This window comes from Podarcis melisellensis (assembly GCF_964234715.1).
Source record: "Podarcis melisellensis genome assembly, chromosome: 2".
Classification (NCBI taxonomy): Eukaryota; Metazoa; Chordata; class Lepidosauria; order Squamata; family Lacertidae; genus Podarcis; species Podarcis melisellensis.
In genome coordinates this window covers 81,333,482-81,354,539 of record NC_138529.1, presented here as the reverse complement: position 1 = coordinate 81,354,539, position 21,058 = coordinate 81,333,482, and the positions used below count along the sequence as shown (strand labels likewise).

At 40.3% G+C, this 21,058-nt stretch overlaps 2 protein-coding genes across 5 annotated transcripts in view; one reads left to right on the top strand and one right to left on the bottom strand.

The window, feature by feature from the left end:
• The window catches only part of APPL1 (adaptor protein, phosphotyrosine interacting with PH domain and leucine zipper 1), a 31,508-nt gene extending 27,432 nt beyond the window's left edge, over positions 1–4,076 (bottom strand). Inside the window, exon 1 of the mRNA XM_081899995.1 lies at positions 3,609–4,076. Coding sequence (XP_081756121.1) covers positions 3,609–3,662 — 54 coding nt within the window. The 5' untranslated portion in view covers positions 3,663–4,076. The remainder of the gene's footprint in view (positions 1–3,608) is intronic.
• Positions 4,077–5,792: 1,716 nt separating this feature from the next.
• Positions 5,793–16,059, top strand: HESX1 (HESX homeobox 1). 4 transcript variants are annotated; one of them, XM_081900010.1, is made up of 6 exons: positions 5,793–8,311; positions 9,955–10,093; positions 10,303–10,502; positions 10,826–10,927; positions 12,183–12,245; positions 14,141–16,059. In XM_081900010.1, the coding sequence occupies exons 2-6, from the start codon at positions 10,072–10,074 to the stop codon at positions 14,189–14,191; spliced, it is 438 nt and encodes a 145-aa protein (XP_081756136.1). In that variant the 5' UTR covers positions 5,793–8,311; positions 9,955–10,071; the 3' UTR covers positions 14,192–16,059. The 4 variants fall into 4 exon arrangements, with proteins under 4 accessions (XP_081756136.1, XP_081756135.1, XP_081756133.1 ...); XM_081900009.1 differs by lacking the exon at positions 9,955–10,093; XM_081900007.1 differs by lacking the exon at positions 5,793–8,311 and having other exon boundaries at positions 8,819–10,093.
• Positions 16,060–21,058: the final 4,999 nt, after the last annotated feature.

The window sequence follows — 21,058 nt, the reverse complement described above, 5'->3', positions numbered from 1 at the left end:
TTATTTATTTATTTATATTATTATTATTATTACTGTAGTACTGTCATGTTAAATGATCTCTCCATCCTTATCTTATGCATGTTCATCAAGAAATGAGTTCAGTGGAAAATAATTTTGACAGATATTGGGATTATAGCCTTATCTATTCATTTTATAATTTATGTGCAATCACATGCCTCCAAAAGTTGAGTCAAAATGAATTTTTAATAGAATGTATATTTTCTTCTCCAAAAGGAAGTAAACGTATTAAAACAGTAGCTTCTGATAAAATATAATGTGTGTAAAAAATTATTAATGTTCTAGACTGGTGTAATATTGTGGATAAGAGTCAGGAACACTATGAGTCAAATTTTTCTTAAGCAGTGAATTTAAGTAAGCCACAGTTTGTTCAGTGTACGTTGCCTCCAATCTTTAAATTTGTCATCATGACAAAATCAGAGTTGATCCAGTTCTGCAATTCAACAGAGCTTCCATTGCTGGTTAAATGAGACAAATAACTTTTCCTAATAGACTTCAAACAGGCTGTGTCAGTGTGAAGTTAAAGTGTACGTGTAACAAACTTCAGTTATCTTATATAGGGGTGTGTACTAATGGATATGCTCTCAAAGGCCCCTTTGGACTCTGGAAGAGAAATTATTTTTCTGTAGGAAGAGTCCTTATGCTATGCAAAGCAAGGGAATGAAACGTCACACTTTACAGATACAAGAATTTAGAATAAGAAAATGAGGTTGTGATAAATGACCCTGTATGGGTACAAATTCCTGTGATGCCAACAGTACAATCCTATGCTTACACTTTATCAGTTGAATGCTCAAGCTTGAGAACTTTGCTGAATGTTTTTGTCTGCTTGCATGATGGATCTCTGAGTTATGCCCAAGCTTACCACTTTCAGGGAAATCTGTTTATGCTAGTTTGATGAGGAACTTCTGTAAAGGAATTCTTGTACATTGCAGAGGGTACTGAAGCATCAGTAGCATGCACAGTTGATTCAAGAGTAACGCTGTCCAGGTCTCTATCACACTGAGAATACATTCTAGATTCCTAGAATATGTCAAACTGTAGCTGAGAGTTGTAGAGCAGCATTTCTCAAACTGGTTCAAGGACCAACAGTGGCCTACAGCCCACTTCTGGTCCTGCCTCAATGCTACAACCCACCCCCTGATTGTACAGTAGACTTTTGGTTGGCTAGATGCTAGCAGCAGCAGCTCCCTCATTCAGAGGAGGAAGGACCCTTAAATTTGCTCTGGGGCTTCCTCCAACCCTCCAGACCAGTTTGGAGAAGTTCATTGCACTCAATGAAGTCATTCCACAAGCACAATGATTTTTGGATATTAGGAATTGTCAGCAGATGGTGCTAATTTCTGCATCTATCCAACCCCTGCAGCACAATTTTGTGATTGGTGGACCTCAGTAATTTTTAGTTCTCAAATGGGCCCTGGGGCAGCTTTGCAAGGAGACTGCTAGTAACTTGCCCACATTGCTGATTTCCTGAATGAAGCATCCTTAAGTTTTTGAGGAACCCCAGAACACAGTTTGAAAACAACTTCATTAAGATATAGGAAATTATGCATAGTACCCCTAAAATCTGTTGTGCTTCAAGGTCTGGTTGTTGTTTAAACAAAAAAATTTCCTTCCAGTAGCACCTTAAAGACCAACTAAGTTAGTTCTTGGTATGAGCTTTCGTGTGCATGCACACTTCTTCAGATACCTGTAACTGTATCTGTAACTAGTTGTTGTTTGTTAATCAAGCTAGCAGCAACTTGGATGCCTCTGGTCTCTAGAGAATCCTTTTTTGAAACATTTTATACTTTAATTCTTGCCCATTTACATCATTAGGGGAAAATCGCCATCCATCTTATTGATGCATGATGAACTAAAGCAGGGGTAGCAAACATTGTGCCCTCCAGATATTGTTGTGCTAGAACTCCCATCATCACCAGCAAGTATGTCTACAGCAATGGTGGGAGACGTAGTGCAACAATATCTGGAGTGCATTATGTTGACTAACCCTTAACTAAATAACCCCTCTTTTTAAATTTCTATAATTCTGGAAGGGATTTTAAGATGAGGTAGATGAGGTAGAAGTATCTTCTAGATTTAATGAATATCTAGACTAGGTCTAGATCAATTCCATATTTTACATGTAGTCCATCTCTTACTTGGTATAAAAACTCTCTCAATCTAACAAAGTTGCATCTATCGTACAACATTTGCACACTAATGTTATTGCTGTGGCCAAGACCATAAACAGGAGACTGCAAAGCACTACTCTGAAAGCTTGTTTAGATGAGATCACAGGAAGTGTAAAACATCTCTTACACAGCAACATATGAGATAATGAAGCCAATTATTCAAAAGAAACAGAAGATGCTAATCATCATCTCTTTCCAATCTGGTCACATACCGACTCAGTGGTTGAAACAAGGTTTTCAAAGCATTGCTGTATATTGTTACACATCTTTACTTTTTTGAGAATCAACAGGCAAGCATCTGTCAAGTTTTCTTGAGACAGTATGTGGTTCACAAGAATTTTGTTATATTTCAGTTTTTAAAAATGAATGTTTAATTGTGTATAGGAGTGGACTGCAAGGTAACTGTACCTGAAAACAATCACACTTACAAGAGAACAAAATTCAAAGTAAATGTGCACAAGGCAATGGTACATTATTAAACGTAATCTTTGAACAGGTGTCCCTACAAGGCAATTGAGCTAACACTACATGTAAGGCAACAATTTCAAAGTCACTGATAAACAAATCCACCAAATGTAGGAGTAAGGGTGTAGCGAGGAAACTGAGGCAGCAATTTTAATAATTGCACAGCAATTTAAGGCAGGAACAGATTTCACTGGGCTCTACTGCCCGTACCACACTATCTCCCTTGACTCCGTGGGACCTGAGAAAAAGACCTTCAGTGAGGTGGGGGAATACAATAATGTATAAAAATCACGATCACGCTGAAAGAGCTCTTATGTCCCACCCTGTACATACCCTCCGAATTTTATACTCGACAGAAGCAACATCCCCATTTAACCCCCAACAGCCGAAACACGGAGAAAGGAGACAGTGCTTCCTCTACACTAGCCAAGGACTAAAAAAAAAAAAAGGAGTGGAGTGAGAAGGCCTTTTGAGTTTGATTATTTTTGTGCCTAGGACAGTCAAAGTCGCGTGATTATGCTTCCTGGGACTCCATTTAAGCGCCCCGTGGCGACTTGGAAAAGGGCAGGGGGCCGTCCCCAAACAGGTCTAAACGCTGAGCCCACGCAGAAGACCATTTCCCCCACAGTTTTAGCAGAAGCACTTCTGCATGCGAGGTGCAGCAAACCCTCCGTGTCACTTGGAGAAGATGCTACAGAGGGCGAAGCGGAAAGACCAGACCGCGGCGGGACAGTTTTTGCACAGGCTCCTTGTCGCTATGGAGTCGCTCGTGAGGCGGTGGTCGGCGACGGGGGGGGGGGAGAGATAAGAGAGGAAGGAAGGCGGGAGGGAGCGAAGCGTTACTATTCTGGGATGGTGGCAGCGAGGGATGGGGCTCCGCAGCCCGCCCGCCCGCCTCGCGGCGCCTAGGGCCCTCAGCTCGCCGTCTCTCCCGCCGCTTCCCCTCCTCACCTGGGGGCTGTCCTCCAGCGTCTCCTCGATGGGCAGCTTGTCTATCCCAGGCATGTCGGCGGACGGATCTCCACAGGCCGGACCGGCCCAGCTGCCCCCTCACGCCGCACCCAGCTGACGGGTCTCCACCCTCGCGCTCTCGCCCGGCCGCTCGCCCGCCGCCTGGCACCTCCCCTTTCCCTCCCCGGAGCAGCCACAACAGGGAAGCTCAGGAAATCCCGCCCCGGTACTTCCACGCAGCGGGCCGCGGCTGCAAAGGCAGCCGCTGCTGCCGCCTCCTCCCTCAGACGCGGCGGACCGCGCGCCGCCTGCTTCCCATTGGCTGAGAAGGCGGCCACTCCGAACCGAAGAAGAAGCAGGAGGAGGAGGCGCGCGGCCTCTTATTTATTAATCCGGATCCACAGGCTCGCTCTTCTCTTGGTCTCTCATGCGGGGGTTGTTGCTCCGGGTTTGGCGGCTCTTCCTGCGCTGCCTCCCCCACCCCGTTTGGCCCTCAGAGGGTGGAAGGGAGACCCTCCCCCTGGGTATTGCTGCTGGTCGCCCTCTGCGCGAGGCTCACCTGGGAGCTCACCGGTCACAGCGGGGCTTCTCCATGAAGCGAGGGCAAAGGATGGCACAGGCACGCCATGTTGCGTGTCATCCCAGCCGCCGCTTCCGATGCCCTTTTCCCCCTTCCAGCCCCGACTCTTAAAATTACTGCTTTGCGGCCTAGCTCACATCTCTGTTGCTAAGTGGAATTTTAAAAACACGTTTTTGTTTGTATGTGGATTTTTTTGCTTTTTGGGGTTTGTTTGTTTTTTACTTTACAATATTATTTTATTCGTTGGATAGTAAAGGAGAATGGGTCAAAATATGTTAAGAGGCATGCAGAGCCTGGGATCTGCAAATTCCAGATGGATTTGAAAATGATGTCCATAGTATTAATAACTGCCAGCTGGTTAACTTGTCTGCACCATTAGGAGGAGGAAGCGTGCTCTGCTTATCCAACATTATGCTTACCTAGCCAACAGAAAAGTGTCTGAGGCCAATCAAAAAGAATTGATCATATATTAGTACTGTTTTTAAAATAAAGTTCTACTGAGCACTTTAAGAATACTGTTGTGAGTTTGCCAGGGTCAGTCTGGATGGCACCCATGGGTCCCTTCAAACCTGTGATCCAGTGTATGTGGGGGTGGAATCTCTGTGAGGAAACCAGTTGAACCTGTTCCTTTGGTAAGGCAGTATAATAGTGCCGTTTACATTAGCCATATAGACAAGTGGGGTTAACTCTGCCCCTACTTGGAATCAAGATCACCTTGTAAGGTAGAAGACTGGTAGCCAGGTTTTTGTGGGTAAGTTTTGGATGATACTGGAAGCTGAAGAGACAGGTATGTCATGCCCTGTGCTGGACCCAAGCACTGTGGCTTGGAGCTTCCCTGGAACCCAAATGGAGAATTGATATGTTTGTGTGTTAATGCTGTGAGCTGATCTTATGCTTAAATTGTATATATGTGTAAATGCAACCACATATCCTAAAGACACCAAAATCTCTATTGACCTTCATTCCAAGAAAATAGAACCCTAGGTAAGCACAGAAATCCCAGCAGTGTCATTGCTCAGAGACTGGGATACATTCATACAGTATATATAAACCCAAGTCATTATGATAAGAATTACTGCATTATCAAATATTTACCATGTGTAATACAAACTGACTTAGAAAAAGTAACACCTTTAATGAAATGATTAACTAGCAGTGTAATCTAATGTCTACTCAGAAATAAGCACTACAGTATTGAATTCAGTGGTTCTTACTCCCAGGTAAGTGTATAGAACTGCAGCCTAGGCCATTATGGTTTTTTCCTGGTTTGACCTTTCCCCCTCTTTTTATGTATACTGAGATGGCACTGGCTGGGCTGCCAGATACATCAAAATAGTACATCAAAATAGTCCAATGTTTCTTTTTTAAAAATTTAGGAAATAAATAAAGCATAAATCAAAATTCCAATGTACTGAAGTTACATTACCACCAGAAAACATAATAAGGCTGCATTTGCACTTACTCTCAAGGTGCAACCATGTTTTTTAACCCATTCCAGAGTAAAATACTTTTACTGCATGTTTAGGAAGATAAGGGACACTGTCATTAGTTACCCATACTACATCTGTCATTCACTCTTTACATTTAATAATAATGATTGCCTGCTTGCCTAGACGGAAGATAAATACAGACAGTTCACTGGCAAAATTGGAACAAGTATAGCTAGATAGTTACACCTTGAGAGCATTGCTCACTTCAAGAGTCCAACAGATAACAAAGGTTCTACAATAAACTTTCAAATACTGTTTTATTTGTAAATGTATTCCCAAAGAAGAGCAGAGTTTGTATACGTACTGGATTTTTAAAGTCGAACATGTTTATGGGATGTTTTGCACTGATGCAGATTGCTTGCTGTCTTTTTCCACATTTCATTGCTGGGTTTCCATCTGGTACGGAACAGAGTGCTCTTATTTCTCTGGGCTGTTGTGCATATCACACTGAACCAAACTTTGGCTGAGCCCGGATGTGTGGCTTGGTTGGAGCTCATACCTAATTTGCTTTTCCCTGGTCCTTTTCAAGCCTGTGCTGAAATAAGCAAGGATTGGCTTCATGTGTTCTCTTAACTCAGGCTTGTGCTTAATCTGTCTCCAGACAAACTTTGGTTACAGCTCGTGGTTAGTCTAAGGTTACCAGTTTTCCCCCCCAATGAATCCGGGGACATTTTTCAGCTTCAATAGGAATGTTAGGATTTTGTCAGGGAATTGATTTGTAAATCCAGGGAATTGATTTGTAAATCCTGGGAAACGGGTACATCTGGTAACCTAAGGTTAGTCTGGAGAGAGCTTAACCACAAACCTGGGTTTGGTCAGCATACTAAGCCAAGGCAGCATAAAAGAACTTGAAAGGAGCAAAGCAGGCTTCAGTAGTATGCCATAAATAAAGTAATTTATTTCTCTAGTTTTACCTTTCATGGAAGCCATTCTCAGAAAACAAACTATGATAAATGCAAATATTAACTGATTATTAACTCAAAATAATTATTATTCATAGATTAATTAAACTCTCATTTTTTAATTTCTTTTGAATAAGGAATAAAAGAGACTTTAATGTTTTTAATAAATATAATTTACCTTACTCCCAAAGCTTACACCAAGAAATTGCCAACACTAGATGGCAGCATTATAGAGCTATTATTAATGTTCATGTTCTTCTCAGTACAAACTACTGTAGAACAAAAAGCAATATTTTAACATTCATTTTAAAATAAAAAGTGGCACAAAATGGCACAATGTTATTCCCAACTCGGGGGAATTCTGTGGATATAGCGTATCTTGATTTCAGTGAGGCTTTTGACAAAGTCCTCCATTATATTCTTGCAGAGAAGCTGGCAAAATGTGTGCTGGGCAAGGTGGATTTACAGCTGGTTAAATGACCAAACCCAGAGTGCTCACTAATGGTTATCATCCTGGGAAAGTGACAAGTGGGGTGCCACAGGGTTCTGTCCTGGGTCTGTTGTTGTTCAATGTCTATATAAATGACTTGGATGAAGGAATTGAGAGGATGCAGATGACATCAAACTGGGAGGGATAGCTAATGCCACAGAAGACAGAATCGGAATTCAAAATGACTTTAACAGATTGGGACAAATACAAAACTCTACATATAGGTAGGAAGAACCAGCTGCACAAATTAAGATGAGAGACACCTGGATTTCCAACAGTAAATATTAAAAGGATTTAGAGGTCTTAGACCATAAGCTTAACATGAGCCAACAGTGTAATGCAGCAGCAAATAAACTAATACTATTCTAGGCTGTGTAAACAGAAGTATAGTGTTAAGATCACAGGAAGAAATAGTACCACTCTATTCTGCCTTGGTCAGACCACACCTGGAATACTGTTTAGGGAAGTTTTTAATATCTGAAGGACTATTGTATTTTAATATTTTGTTGGAAGCTGCCCAGAGTGGCTGGGGAAACCCATCCAGATGGGCGGGGTATAAATGATCAATTATTATTTTTATTATTATTATTTATACAATGTCCAGTTCTGGGTGCCACAATTTAAGAAGGATATTGACAAGCTGGAATGTGCTCAGAGGAGGGCAATCAAGACAATCAGTGGTCTGGAAACTAAGCCTTATGAAGAATGGTTAAGGAGTTGGGTATGTTTAGCTTGGAAAAGAGACTGAGAGGAGATATGATAGCCATCTCAAATATCTAAAGAGCTGTCACAATGAAGATGGAGCAAGCTTGTTTTCTCCTGCTCTGGAGGTAGGACGCAAGCCAATGGATTCAACTTACAAGAAAGGAGATTCCAGCAAAACATCAGGAAGAACTTTCTGACAGTAAGGTTGTGGAGGCCAGAGATGAAATTGAGTTTCCCATTCATACTTTATTGGGGGGGGGGGAAATAGCCCAAAGACAAACAGTACTGATGCATTTAATAAATGTATTTAACTTCAAACCTTCTTTTATATGCTTTAAAAAGGTAAAGGACCCCTGACAGTTAAGTCCAGTTGCAGACGACTCTGGGGTTGCGGTGTTCATCTTGCTTTACCGGCTGAGGGAGCTGACGTTTTGTCCGCAGACAGTTTTTCCAGTTCATGTGGCCAGCATTACTAAGCCGCTTCTGGCGAAACCAGAGCAACGCACGGAAACGCTGTTTACCTTCCCGCTGGAGTGGTACCTATTTATCTTCTTGCACTTTGACATGCTTTCAAACTGCTAGGTTGGCAGGAGCAGGGACCGAGCAACGGGAGCTCACCCCATTGCAGGGATTCGAACCACCGACCTTCCGATCGGCAATCCCTAGGCTCAGTGGTTTAGACCACAGCGCCACCCACGTTTTTGCTTTAGTTCATTATAAAAACTAGGATAGCAAAACTAATTATTTATGATACTGTACCTAAATTCCAATTGACTTAGCACATAAAAGCAACTCCCGGACACAAGGTTGGGCAGTGTATATGGAGGTCCTTGGCTACCCAGATGACAAGACCCCCACCCAGCCTCACTGATGTGGTCACTGGCAGAGGAAGAGGAGTGCGGGGGGAGCACACCACCCCCGGCAGTGTGATCCCGGTGGGGTGCCATCGCGGCTGCCCCCCTGTCCACTCCGGGTGCCACGCCCCTGTGGGTGGCGCGCCATGCCTCCAGGATGTGCATGAAGCTCCACCACATCTTTGGATGTGGTCCAACGGAAAGCAGAACAATATGTTTGGCACCAGCTTGACTGCAGGAGTTGTCAGAAGGAGTCATACAAGACACCATCCATAACAGATTCTGATATAAAAAGGTGTACTTTGCAACTTGGAGTAGACCCACTGAAATTAATGGAAAATTACTTAACTGATTCCAGTGGGTATACTATGAGACTGACTAATGTTAAATACCCCCACCCCCGCAAGCAACAGTAGCATACAGGGTACAATCCTGCTTTTTTAAAACAAAAGGTTCCTCTGCTATTGATTTCACCGGGATTGTTCTCCAAAGTTTTGTACAAGTATTTGTTGGGCTCCTCTTAGAATATCAGCATAAAATTACATCAGCATAATACAAGTGCTGGGGAGAAGCAAACAAATTTCTACCTTTTCAAACTACTTAGTTCAACAATTCCTGTTAACTAATCCATGCTCTTGGAAGACAATTACACTGAGCTCTGACAACCTTGCCAACCCATTGCAGTGTGCCTTATGCCAAACACCATTGTTATATTATTGACCATGTTCACTATTACATATGCATATGAAAAAACAGAAGCTTTTTCATCAGGATTACCCTAATAGCATTAAGAGATTATTTTTAAAATTTCATTGGAAGAAAATTCACTTAAATGAGATTACTTATTACTTGACTGGTTTCCTATCATGCTGTTATGTTTAGGTAAGTGGAGTCCATTAGAATGCTATTTTTTTTAAGGAACCTGATTTTATACATTAATGATTTCAAATAAAAGAGAAGTGCTATATTTGTGCGCTGGTTCTTTTGAGAAAGTTAAGTCTGATGCTCTGGTTAGACGAGATAACACTTTTTGTCCCTCTTGGTGCCCCCCCTGGTGTCACCATTAGTTGCTAATTACTTGCAAACAAATAAACAATTAACTCCTCGTGCCTCTTGGTGGGAGAATCTTCATTGACATGCTAAAACTTTCTAATAAAAGATTTTAATTAATGACGTGGCGAATCCAACCCCCTTGTCAACAAAGCTATAAGGAGGAACTGGGAAAGAAAAACCTGAACTATGGTGCATTTGGTACCTAGGCTGACAGTACAAGAATGGCAAGCAAATCACTCTGTCCTCTTAATGCAACTTCTCACAACCATCAGGACAAATCCAATCTTGGGGAAAGCAAAAAGGCATCTTGTTCATTTTCCATTGAAAGCATTTTGGGGTTAGAGCGGAAAAAAGATGGCATAACTGCTGCAAAGCCACACAGGCCATGGATGGATAAATGCAGTGATTTAGGTAAGAGGGAAATCTTCATTTCTGTTTTCTTAACTTTTTAACCTGAGTTCAGGGCTTTAAAAAATATAATTAACAAGCAGTGTGCATCCATTAAATAAGCTGTAAAGAAAAAAAATCAGGTTGTTATCTTTCAGTTTTGTCTTTCTTAGGTTTGAACCGTATAACCCAACATTTCATGGTATTAAAACACTGCATTTGTGACTTTGCAGGAGAGGATTGCAACCCTTGTCTACGGTTTCCTGCCATTTCCTATGCAATCCCATTGTTTAATGCGATCAGCTACCCAGAGGCAGAAGAAAGGGCTCGGAAATGTGAAAACTATTTTGCAGTCAATGAAAAGCTTTCTTACAAAAGGGAATTGAGTTGGTACAGAGGTAGGAGGCCAAGAACTGCATTCACTCGAAGCCAGGTAGGGATTGAGTACATTTAACCTATTCATAAATCTAAGAATGGATGTTTTGCTTGGGGCATTGTTTAGTAAGAGGGTATTTATTAGCAAGAATCCAGAAATGCCTGTTTCACAAAAGTCTGTACAATCATTCATTTACTGAATAAAAATACGTATAGATGTTAACATGTAATCATCAGTGTTGTTCAAAATAGCTTAGTTGATTACTGTTGATTTGTACTTAAGTTTAGAATTTGAGCTCAGTTTTTATCAGGCGATTCAACTTTATTTTTTGCTGCAGTGGACAATAAATAAATAATAGTGTTCCTCTTTATTTTCCTTAGATTGAAGTACTGGAAAATGTTTTCAGAGTGAACTCTTACCCTGGGATTGATGTTAGAGAAGAACTAGCTCAAAAATTAGATTTAGATGAAGACAGAATCCAGGTAACTTTTGAATAGCATTATTTGAATCTTTCTGTGATCATGTCTGTATGTCTGCTTAGCAGATCTCGCAGTGGTTGGAAATACTGTAATAATTAACTGCAGAGATTATGACTCCTACTGTTTTGAGATTGCCTTTGGAGCACTTTATGGGAGAAAACCGGACACCGCATATATTTGCACTCCCTAACTCCACATATATTTGCTTAAATATAAACTTACTATGAAAGAAATGCATTTTATTTAACCCGAAAGCATGTATGTTGCCAGGATTTAAGACTTGGAAGTATGATTGCTATCTTGATTGTATAGTGAGAGGTAACTCATACAGAATTCAGTGATCTTTACTCCCAAGTAAGCGTGCTTAGGATTGCAAGAGAATGTAAAATTATGATTATATTAGGAATTTATATCAGCAAAAACTAAGGCTACAATTCTAAGCATGCTTGCCAGGGAGTAGGCTCCATTGAACACAGTGGGGCTTACTTCTGAGTAAACATGTATGGGATTGGGTGCTGTACGTTTTTCAAACTTTTGTTTAGGTGGAATGAGAAACTTAAAATAGGATTTGTTATAACTACAAAATGATGAAAGTGCGTTTAGCAATCTGAGACTTATTATCCAACATTTGATTTAAAATTCCACATAGTTTTAAACAACTTTCTTTTATCTGCCTTCAAACAGACTGAAGTTAGGTCTTAGTAAGTAGACACAATTTGCATTTTCTAACCTGGTTGCAACTTGTTTTGGATGCTGTTCAGAATACTTTCTGACTCTGCTTCAGGTGCTGATGATGGACTTTTATCTTTGTTTTAACTGCATCATTTAATGCTTTAAAAGTCAGGTCTCTTTTTTGGACTGCAGTGGATGACCAAGCATCCACAGCCAGCACTTTCTAGTAGCTTAGAAGTCTGGATAGATCCGCATCAGAGACTGTGACAGTCTGATTTCCTAAAACCAATCACCAAATGCAGCCATTCCACAAGTTTTCTTCTCTCCTTTATCTACAAAGTGTTCATTTCAATCTAGCACCCAGATTGGGTATGTCATAGCTCAAAGAACATAAGGAGAGCCCTGCCGCATCAGGTCAAAGGCCCATCTGTTCCACCATCCTATTCTCACAGTGGCAATATTTTATGTTAATATGTGGTTGTACACTGAGGCTTCATTTTGCAACATAGCCCTTTCCTTTAAGTGATGCTATGAAGATGGTTGATCTGTAACAAGCGTACCTTTTTTTTCTTTTGAACAATTTCAGATCTGGTTCCAGAATCGCCGGGCAAAGCTTAAGAGATCCCACAGAGAATCTCAGTTTCTAATGGTGAAAAACAATTTATCTCAAAACATGATAAAATAATAGAATCAACCACCCAATACACTAGTGTATTGCTGAAGCGTAATGTGAAGCGTTTATATCAAGGAATTATAACATTACAAATTTGCTTGGATGTTAGTCAACTAGTTCTGAAAGAGAAGAATGATTTTGCGAAGGAAAATAAATGGTGATCAAAGATGGGGAATTTGCGGCTCTCCAGATGTTATGGGACCCCAACTCCCATCAGCCTCAGCTAGCATGGCTAGTGATCAGGCATGATGGGACTTAGAGCCCAACAACATCTGGAGGGCCACAGGTTCTCTATCCCTGTAAATACTATTGTAGCAATATTCCTATTACTAAGGGGGGGACATTTTCTCTAACGGCTTAATAGCTTATTTTCAGGGAAAAGGTGGGGGGGAGCTATTTTTGCAGATAACTAACCAAAGGAGGTAGTGATGCATCATTGTAAATTGTGAGGACTAAACATACAACGGGGCGGAGAAGCTGTGACTTCCCAGATATTGTTGGACTCCAACTCCCATCATCCCCAGCCAGCATGACCGATGGTCAGGCATAATGGGACATTGAGACCAAGATCTGGAGGGCTACATACATCAAGGAGGCTTTGCATAAAATTGTGTAGCTCAGTTTTCCCTGCAGCTGTGTCTCTGGCCCTCAGGAAGCTGTGTATGTCTGGGGCCTGCACTATAAAATCCAAAGGATCCACATGAGAAGCTAAGTACAGACAGCTGCAGGGAATCCTGTTCTGGCAGAAGCATTTCTCTCTGTAAGATTTGAATCTTTTGTGCTATGTTTCCTATGATCCAGAGATGTGCAAAAGTTTATTGGGTAATGGTGGCTATTGACTTAAAAAAAGCCTTTTGCCGGGATGTTATGCAGCAAAAGTATACAGGGCATCCTACTTTGTGTGTATGTGTCTCTGCTTGGTGGGAACTTCATGAAAAGAAGAAAATGACATTCACATATGAAACCAACATATATCATATTATGGGAATCTTTGCAAGTTCAATCCCTGGGGAGGGAGAGTGAGCATTTTGTACCTTCCCACTTTCCTCAGGAAACAGGTTGCTCCTGCAATGATCCCTTTGTTGGCTTTTTGGAACCATTTCAGCTCAGTGTGTATCTATGCCAAGATTTGCCAGTCTGCAATAACTACAACCCAGCTGATCTTTCAGAGGGTGCAAAGGCAGTACGTGTCCCGTCATTCTCAGAACTCTGAGCTATATCGTAAATACCTGCTTCCCTCCCCACATCTTTTAGAAACCATGTTGTTTGTATTTTATACTGTAGCAGATGCATTGCCTGTCAAGTTTCCAGGAGAGTTTAAAGTGTTCATATTGACCTTTAAACAGTTCAGGACAAAGTTATTTGAAGGACTCTGTCCACCTGTACCCAAAAGAAGTTTCCTGGCCCTTAAGATTAGAATGTAAGATTTTTAAAAGATTTTAAAAATCTTAAAGAACATGAAAAGAAAGAGAGAACAGATAAGATAGGAATAGAAGCCCACAAAAAAGTAAAGTATTTAGGTATATGGTTAACAGCAAAAAATATTAACATATATAAGGATAATTATGTAAAAGTTTGGCTAGAAGTTAAAAGAAATCTTGAAATATGGAACAGGATGAATCTATCCCATTTAGGAAGGATCGCAGCAGTAAAAATGAATGTGCTTCCAATTTATGCGTAGTTCTAAAAAGGTTTGCTGTAGATCTCTTAGGTGAGAGTCTCTGCCTGTAGAATTGGAACAGATGCGGCTGTAACGTAGTGCCTGGCTATACACAATGTAGTTCTAAAAAGGTTTGCTGCAGATCTCTTAGGTGAGAGTCTCTGTCTGTAGAATTGGAACAGTGCTTCCAAGAATGTTATTTCTTTTTCAGACAGTACCAATAATAGCAGGGACTGCATGCTTCAAAGAATGGCAAAAATAAATTTCAAGATTTGTCTGAAATGGGGAAAAACCGAGGATCAAAAATAAGATACTTACAGATGTGAGAGAGGTGGTTTCTCACTTCCAGACTTAAAATTGTATTACAAAGCTGCAACCCTAATATGGATCCAAGATTGGATCAAACTTGACAGAGAAGAGATACTGTAACAGACTTGGAAGGACATGACAATAGGTTTGGATGGCATGCCTATCTATGGCACGGAAAAACAAAAATCCATAAAGGATTCCACAATCATATAATAAGAAGAGTGTTGTTCAAAGTATGGGACAAATATAAAGAACTATTAGAACCCAAAACACCTTGGTGGTTATCACCTACTAGGCATTATCACTAAAAACATTGGGGGGAAAAGGGAGACTGGCCGACAGATAGAGAACTGTTAGTACAATAGGAAGGGAAACTAGAATTGAAAGAATATGAGGAAATAAAGGAACATCTTCAAAATTGATTGCATCATAGGCAGCTAAAATATATTTTTTAAGAGGACAATAAGAAAGGCTTTTTATACATGGTTTCTAAATTCGAAAAGGAAGTAATAGAACTCAAAATTATTAAAGAAAATCTATAACATCCTTTTGGAATGGGAAATGAAAGATGAGGAAGTGAAATCAGTAATGATCAAATGGGCGCAAGACATAGGCCACAATATACAATTTGATGATTGGATAAAACTTTGGAAAGTAAATCTGAAATTTACAGACTGTATATTGTTAAAGGAAAATTGCATGAAGATGCTGTATAGATGGTACATCTCACCGGTGAAATTGGCCAAAATATATAAAAATGAACAGAGGGAATGTTGGAGGCGCAAATAGGTTGAAGGGACTTTTTATCATATGTGGTGGGATTGTAAAAGTGTTAAGGTATATTGGGAAATGATCTACAACGAATTTAAAAAAAATGTTTAAAATAACATTTGTTAATTAACTAGAAGCCTTCCTGCTGGGTATATTAGGACAAGACCTGCCAAAAGAGAAAAGGACATTATTTATGTATGCGGCGGCGGCAAGAATACTACTAGCACAGAATTGGAAGACTGGAGAAATTCCAACAAAAGAAGAATGGCAAGAAAAACTGATGAGCTATGCGAAATTGGCAAAGCTGAAACACAGACTTCAGGAAAAGGACAATAGGGATTTTGAGAAAGAGTGGGAACTTTTTATATTATATTTGCAGAAACAAAGAAAGAATATTGATCTGACGGTAGGATTTAAATAAACATTCACAACTTTATGGATAGAGAATAGATAATGTAATAAAAGGAAAAATGTGATATTTGTAGAAAATAGCAAAATATACTAATGAGGTTAATAAATCAGAAATGGAAGTTGAGGGAAGTCCAAAAGGGTGGAGGGAGAGATGTTTATGTAAGCTGTATAAGTATATTTGTAACTAAAGAAAAGGAAATTAATAAATAATAATAAAAAAGATTAGAAAGGCTTTGTTCACATGGCCACTGTTAATAAGATCTCTTAGACTGGCAAACACTAGGGGCATGGGCTTTTTAGTGGTAGCGCCATATTTGTGGAATTCACTCCTGAGGGAACTGATGTCTGGCCCTGTTTGTGTTAGCTTTAAAACCTTCTTTATTTCAATTTGTTTTAATAAGGCGAGGGCCTGAGTACCTAACTGTTAAATTGTTGTGTTGTTGTTGTTTAAAAATCTGTTTTATCTGGATTGCTGTACTGGGTTATATTGTATTCTAGAACTGCTGTTTTTAGTTTTTGAAATTGTAATGAGATGTTTTAGTTGTATTTTATGGTTTAAAATGTTTAAGTGGACCACCTTGGGAGGCCTTTACCCTGAAGGTGACGTATAACTTTGGAAAATAAATAAATAATGCCCAATACGTTGAGGGTGCTATTTTGCTAGGGGGCATCTAAAGAAATCTGCCAGAAATCTGTAGCCAGATGAAAACAACTTGGAAACTTGTACTGGTTCAAAATGCAGCAGCCCATTTGCCTTTAAAGGCCATACAACTCCCATTCTGAAACAGTTGTGTTGGTTGCTAGTTCATTTCCGAATTCAATTTAAATGACTTAGGTCCCAAATATCTGAGTCTGCTTCTTTCCCTATAGGCCCTCTTGGGCTTTAAGAGCAGCAGAAAAGGGTCTCTTGATGCTAGCTCTGCAGATTTCAGAAGTTGGGGATTGGGTGGCCCAGTAGAAGGCATTCTCTGTGGCAGCTCCTAAATTGTGGAACTGCCCACAGAGGTGCAGGTGAATGCTAGAGACACACCTCTTTGCCCTGATCTTTGGCAGATGTGTGTTTTTAGGACCTACCCTATTCCTGTGACTGTAAAGGTAAAGGTAAAGGGACCCCTGACCATTAGGTCCAGTCATGGCCGACTCTGGGGTTGAGGTGCTCATCTCGCTTTATTGACCGAGGGAGCCGGTGTACAGCTTCCAGGTCATGTGGTCAGCATGACTAAGCCGCTTCTGGTGTGGAAACGCCGTTTACCTTCCCGCCGGAGCGGTACCCATTTATCTACTTGCACTTTGACGTGCTTTCGAACAGCTAGGTTGGCAGGGACCGAGCAACAGGAGCTCACCACGTCGCAGGGATTCGAACCCCCGACCTTCTGATCAGCAAGTCCTAGGCTCTGTGGTTTAGCCCTTCCTGTGATGTAAGTATTCTTAATACTGAACTTTAAATTGTTGTAACCCATTTGGGACCTACTGGTGAAGGCTGGTTAATTCTTTTAATATAGTTATGATAATGGTAACAATAGATAAACTATTTCAAAACTGCTTTATGTTTACACTGTAGACATACACTAATGAAAAGCTGGTCTTTCCTTACACGAAAACGGCAGTCTGTTCACAGATGCCACCATACCTTTAAAGCACATACCTCCTGCCCCCCTGCAAGAATACAATAAACTAGTTTACCCCTCACCTGTAGTGTATTTCCTGGCTTCCTAACACAACAGGTTGCTGCTGCTTAGCAAGGGGAGGGGCAAGGTGTGTGGGGAGTTTGGTGCAGGGCAGCACATGGTGGCAGAAGCATTGGATTGGCTCCAGGAGAACCTCAGTGTCCCAGCCATACTGGCTGCTACTGCCCATCACAAAGCTACAACTACTGTCACCCTTGACAAACACTTTCCTTGGGGAATTATTGGGCAGCGGATGTGCTTCAAATGTACTTCAAAAGTTATGGTGTGCAATCTGCTCCTCTCAACTCTATGTTCTTGGATTCTAAGCTGCTCCTCTGTTCATGCAAAATGGAGGAGATGAATTTCGACCGCTTCCTCCCTCACCAAATCCCTCACCAGTCTCAACTGTCCAGGATCAGATTTGCAGGGGAAGGGGCAGATAGGAAAGCCCCATTCTGTTAACCTTTATTCTGTTCCTATAAGCGAAGTTCTGATCCAAGCCACTGAGTCATGATTTTTCATATGCAGGGACTACTGCAAAGTGTACAGTGGACAAGCCATATTGAATACTTGTGTGGCTTTCTCTTTAGCCATGTGAAGTGGCAGTATTTATGTTTTCCTGAAAAGGATTACAGAACAGGTCTACTTGTTTAAAATTCTCTTTCAAGGTTGTTAATCATTGTTCAGATATAAATAAATAGTCTATAGCATCATATAGTTGGGATTTAAACGTAACGGGAGGGATTCGTAAAGTAAAACATCATCTTTCTAAACAAATGCAACTAGTAGGATCACATTCTGAAAGGACTGGGAGTGGGGAAATATGCTGACTGTAATTTTTGCATCTCATTGCCATTCAACTCTCATTTTACAAAATTCTCCTTTATATATCTTTCAGCTAAGATTTCACTTTATGCTTTGGATAAGGTGGGCTTGAGCCCACAAATATTTATGCCATAATAGGTTTGTTAATCTTTAAAGAGCCGCAAGGCTCTTTGATTGGTTATTTTCCCAAATGAAATCCAGGATCCAGTATATGTGGAACAAATGCAAAATACTTTTCTTTTTTAAAAAAAGATATTTATTAAAGTTTCAAAAATTATATAAAAACAAAACAACAATACAAACAAACGCAAACAAAAACAAGTATAATTTCAATCCCTTATTTTCTTGTAACTTACTTCCCCGATCTCCTCATACCTCCCCTTTCTGTATTCCAATTTCTAATTATTAATTCAGCAAATCCTCTCCCTTATTTTTCATTTAATTTTTAGCCTTTCTTTTCTTTTTACTTAATCATTACAGCTGAAAACCACTCAATTTCTAAAACAACGTCATTCTAACATTCATTAATTTTGCAATACTTTTCCATTTTGCAATACTTTTCCATTGGCTTAACAAACTTTTAATGAGCTGCTCTAATACAAGGAAATGTTACACTTAACAAGGATTTCTGAAGTTTATTTTACTTACTCTGACAAAAGGCATACTGAACAAAAGATTTGCAAACACCTTCATTTTGCTCATCCTCCCCTTTCTGTACCTGTGTCATTAAATGCCACTAATTTGAGATCTTTGTGACTCATAATCTCCAAACCAGGGTTGTTTAGGAAATCAATAGATGCAGCTAATGTTATTATTCAGTGGATTAACTCACTGTTTCCTTAATCATTGTCTTGTTAATCTTATTTGCTTTTCTCTCTCCATTCTATAGTACTGATTATTTTGTAATTGGATCAATGTCTCTAAAGCCTCATTTACTTCTGGCAAAAAAGTTTGGAAAATGCCAAAACAGCACTGTAAACAGTGTAAATTAACTTCTGACTAGGAAAAGAGTGTCTTCAATGATCACCAAGCAGAACAAATGCCATCTCCGCTTACCAGTGAGATCTACATTTTTCATGTAACTACTGGACTGTAATGGAGTAATTGGAAATCTATAGTAGCATGCCAATGGCCTTAACCCGGGTTCCTGGGAAGGAGAGACTGAGATTTATAACGTTGTTTTGGTGTAAATCCCATGTTACTCAAGAGGAGTTACTTCCAAGTATAACTGCCTATGGTCAGTCTCCATAACTGCAGCCCTTAACCAGTTCCTTACACTGTCTGACCACAGATGTGGGAATAAGGAAAAGTATACAGAGCTGCGGAAACTGGGTACTTTTTAAAATTTAATTTGGAATGCCCCACAGTAGGTAAAATGGATTCCCAGTACCTGTAGTACTGAAGTAATTTTCAAATGAGCTCTTGGAAAGTATTGAGCACAGTTGCCTAGCATAGCTGGCATAAAGTTTGCATTCCATTTTCACCCTCTGCAGAATGACCTCTGCATGAGTAATAGAAAACAAATCACTACACTTGGCAAAATTACAAAACACAGTAAATTGAATTCCTCCTAATCTCTGTGGTGGCAGGGCACTTGCTCTTGGCAGTGAGATACTGGAGTGCCAGCATTATAAGCACTACATTTAACTGTGGGCCTATTCACTTGCTGTTTTACAAGAAGAAAGCTCAACTCGGTACAAGTCTCAGACAGGTCCCAGCACCAGAGTGAAAGGACGACTTGTCTCCTTGGACTAGACAGAGAGAACCTAATACTGTGTCCTGTGATCTCTAACTTTTGCTCATTAGAGCAGAGGAGCTGGTTGCTTTAGTTATAAGCATTTTAAAATACAATAAATTAACTGTGTTTGTTTTCCTTCGGCACAAGGTCTGATCAGCTCCATTTCACTGATTGTAACCATCTTGCCTGCTTTATCTAGTATACCATGATAAGGGTTGTTGTGTGTTTAAGAGGGTGTTTGTATTACGTAGCAGGCTTTCATTGGAATGCATATATATGCCTCGTTTTCCTGGAATTTCTAGATTTTCATAGTGATCTGTACAATTTGTGAAGAATAGAGTTTTTAACTGTATGATGCACAAATGTGATTTTAAATCACATCATCAGAATGTATTTCCCACTTCTACCTGCTCATTACACTCTTCTGCTGATTTTTCCTGTGCGCTCTCTCTCTTTCTCTCCCCATAAGCTTCACATCTCTTAATAGTCTTAATAACTGTGATGGTAAAGTCATTTCCCAGGGTACCCCTGTCTGCATAGTGTTTGTTTTTTGAATGGTTTTATCTGCCTTAACTCCACTTTTCTAGGAGTCATATTTTATAGGAAAATGTGAACACGAACACCAGTCTTCCGTTGTTTATGTATGTTGTCTTTTGGGAGTTTATTTAGCTCTTGTATTGAATTGCTTAACACTGCTCAGTTGAGATGCGATTTATATAGAAGATGCAAAATACTGAAAAATCTGGTAAGAAAAATCTTGGCTAGCACAGAACAGGGCAATATAGTAGCTACACCAACAAGATAGGGATCAAGGCCCTTCATCTCACAATTCTATTAAAATGGAGATGTAGGCAGCACCGAAAAGAGAACAAAGGGGGAGATATTTGCATAAAAACTGTATGTGTTAATGTATACATATCAATGCAAATTTAGAAGTAATTGCTGTCATTTAAATAGAAATGTAGCACATCTCACTAGGAGAATTGTGTCCCTGCTCAGTCTAGTGCCCAAGGGCTAATTCTTGTTGGGAAACTTTCCCTGCCTCCCTCCCATTCATGGTTTAAACTGGACTTGGACCAGACAGCCCTTCAAATAGTGGACTATCATTCCTGGAGTAGGGCACATGGCCACATGAAATCCTATACATATTTACTCAGAAGTAAGTCCCCTTTGTTCCAAGAGGCTTTTATTCCTAGGGTGGCCCTGTGGTCTAAACCACTGAGCCTCTTGGGCTTGCCGAAGACGGGCAGTTCGAATCCCCGCAACAGGGTGAGCTCCCATTGCTTTGTCCCAGCTCCTGCCAACCTAGCAGTTCGAAAGCACACCAGTGCAAGTAGATAAATAGGTAGCACTGCTGTGGGAAGGTAAATGGCATTTCAGTGCACTCTGGTTTCTGTCACAGTGTTCC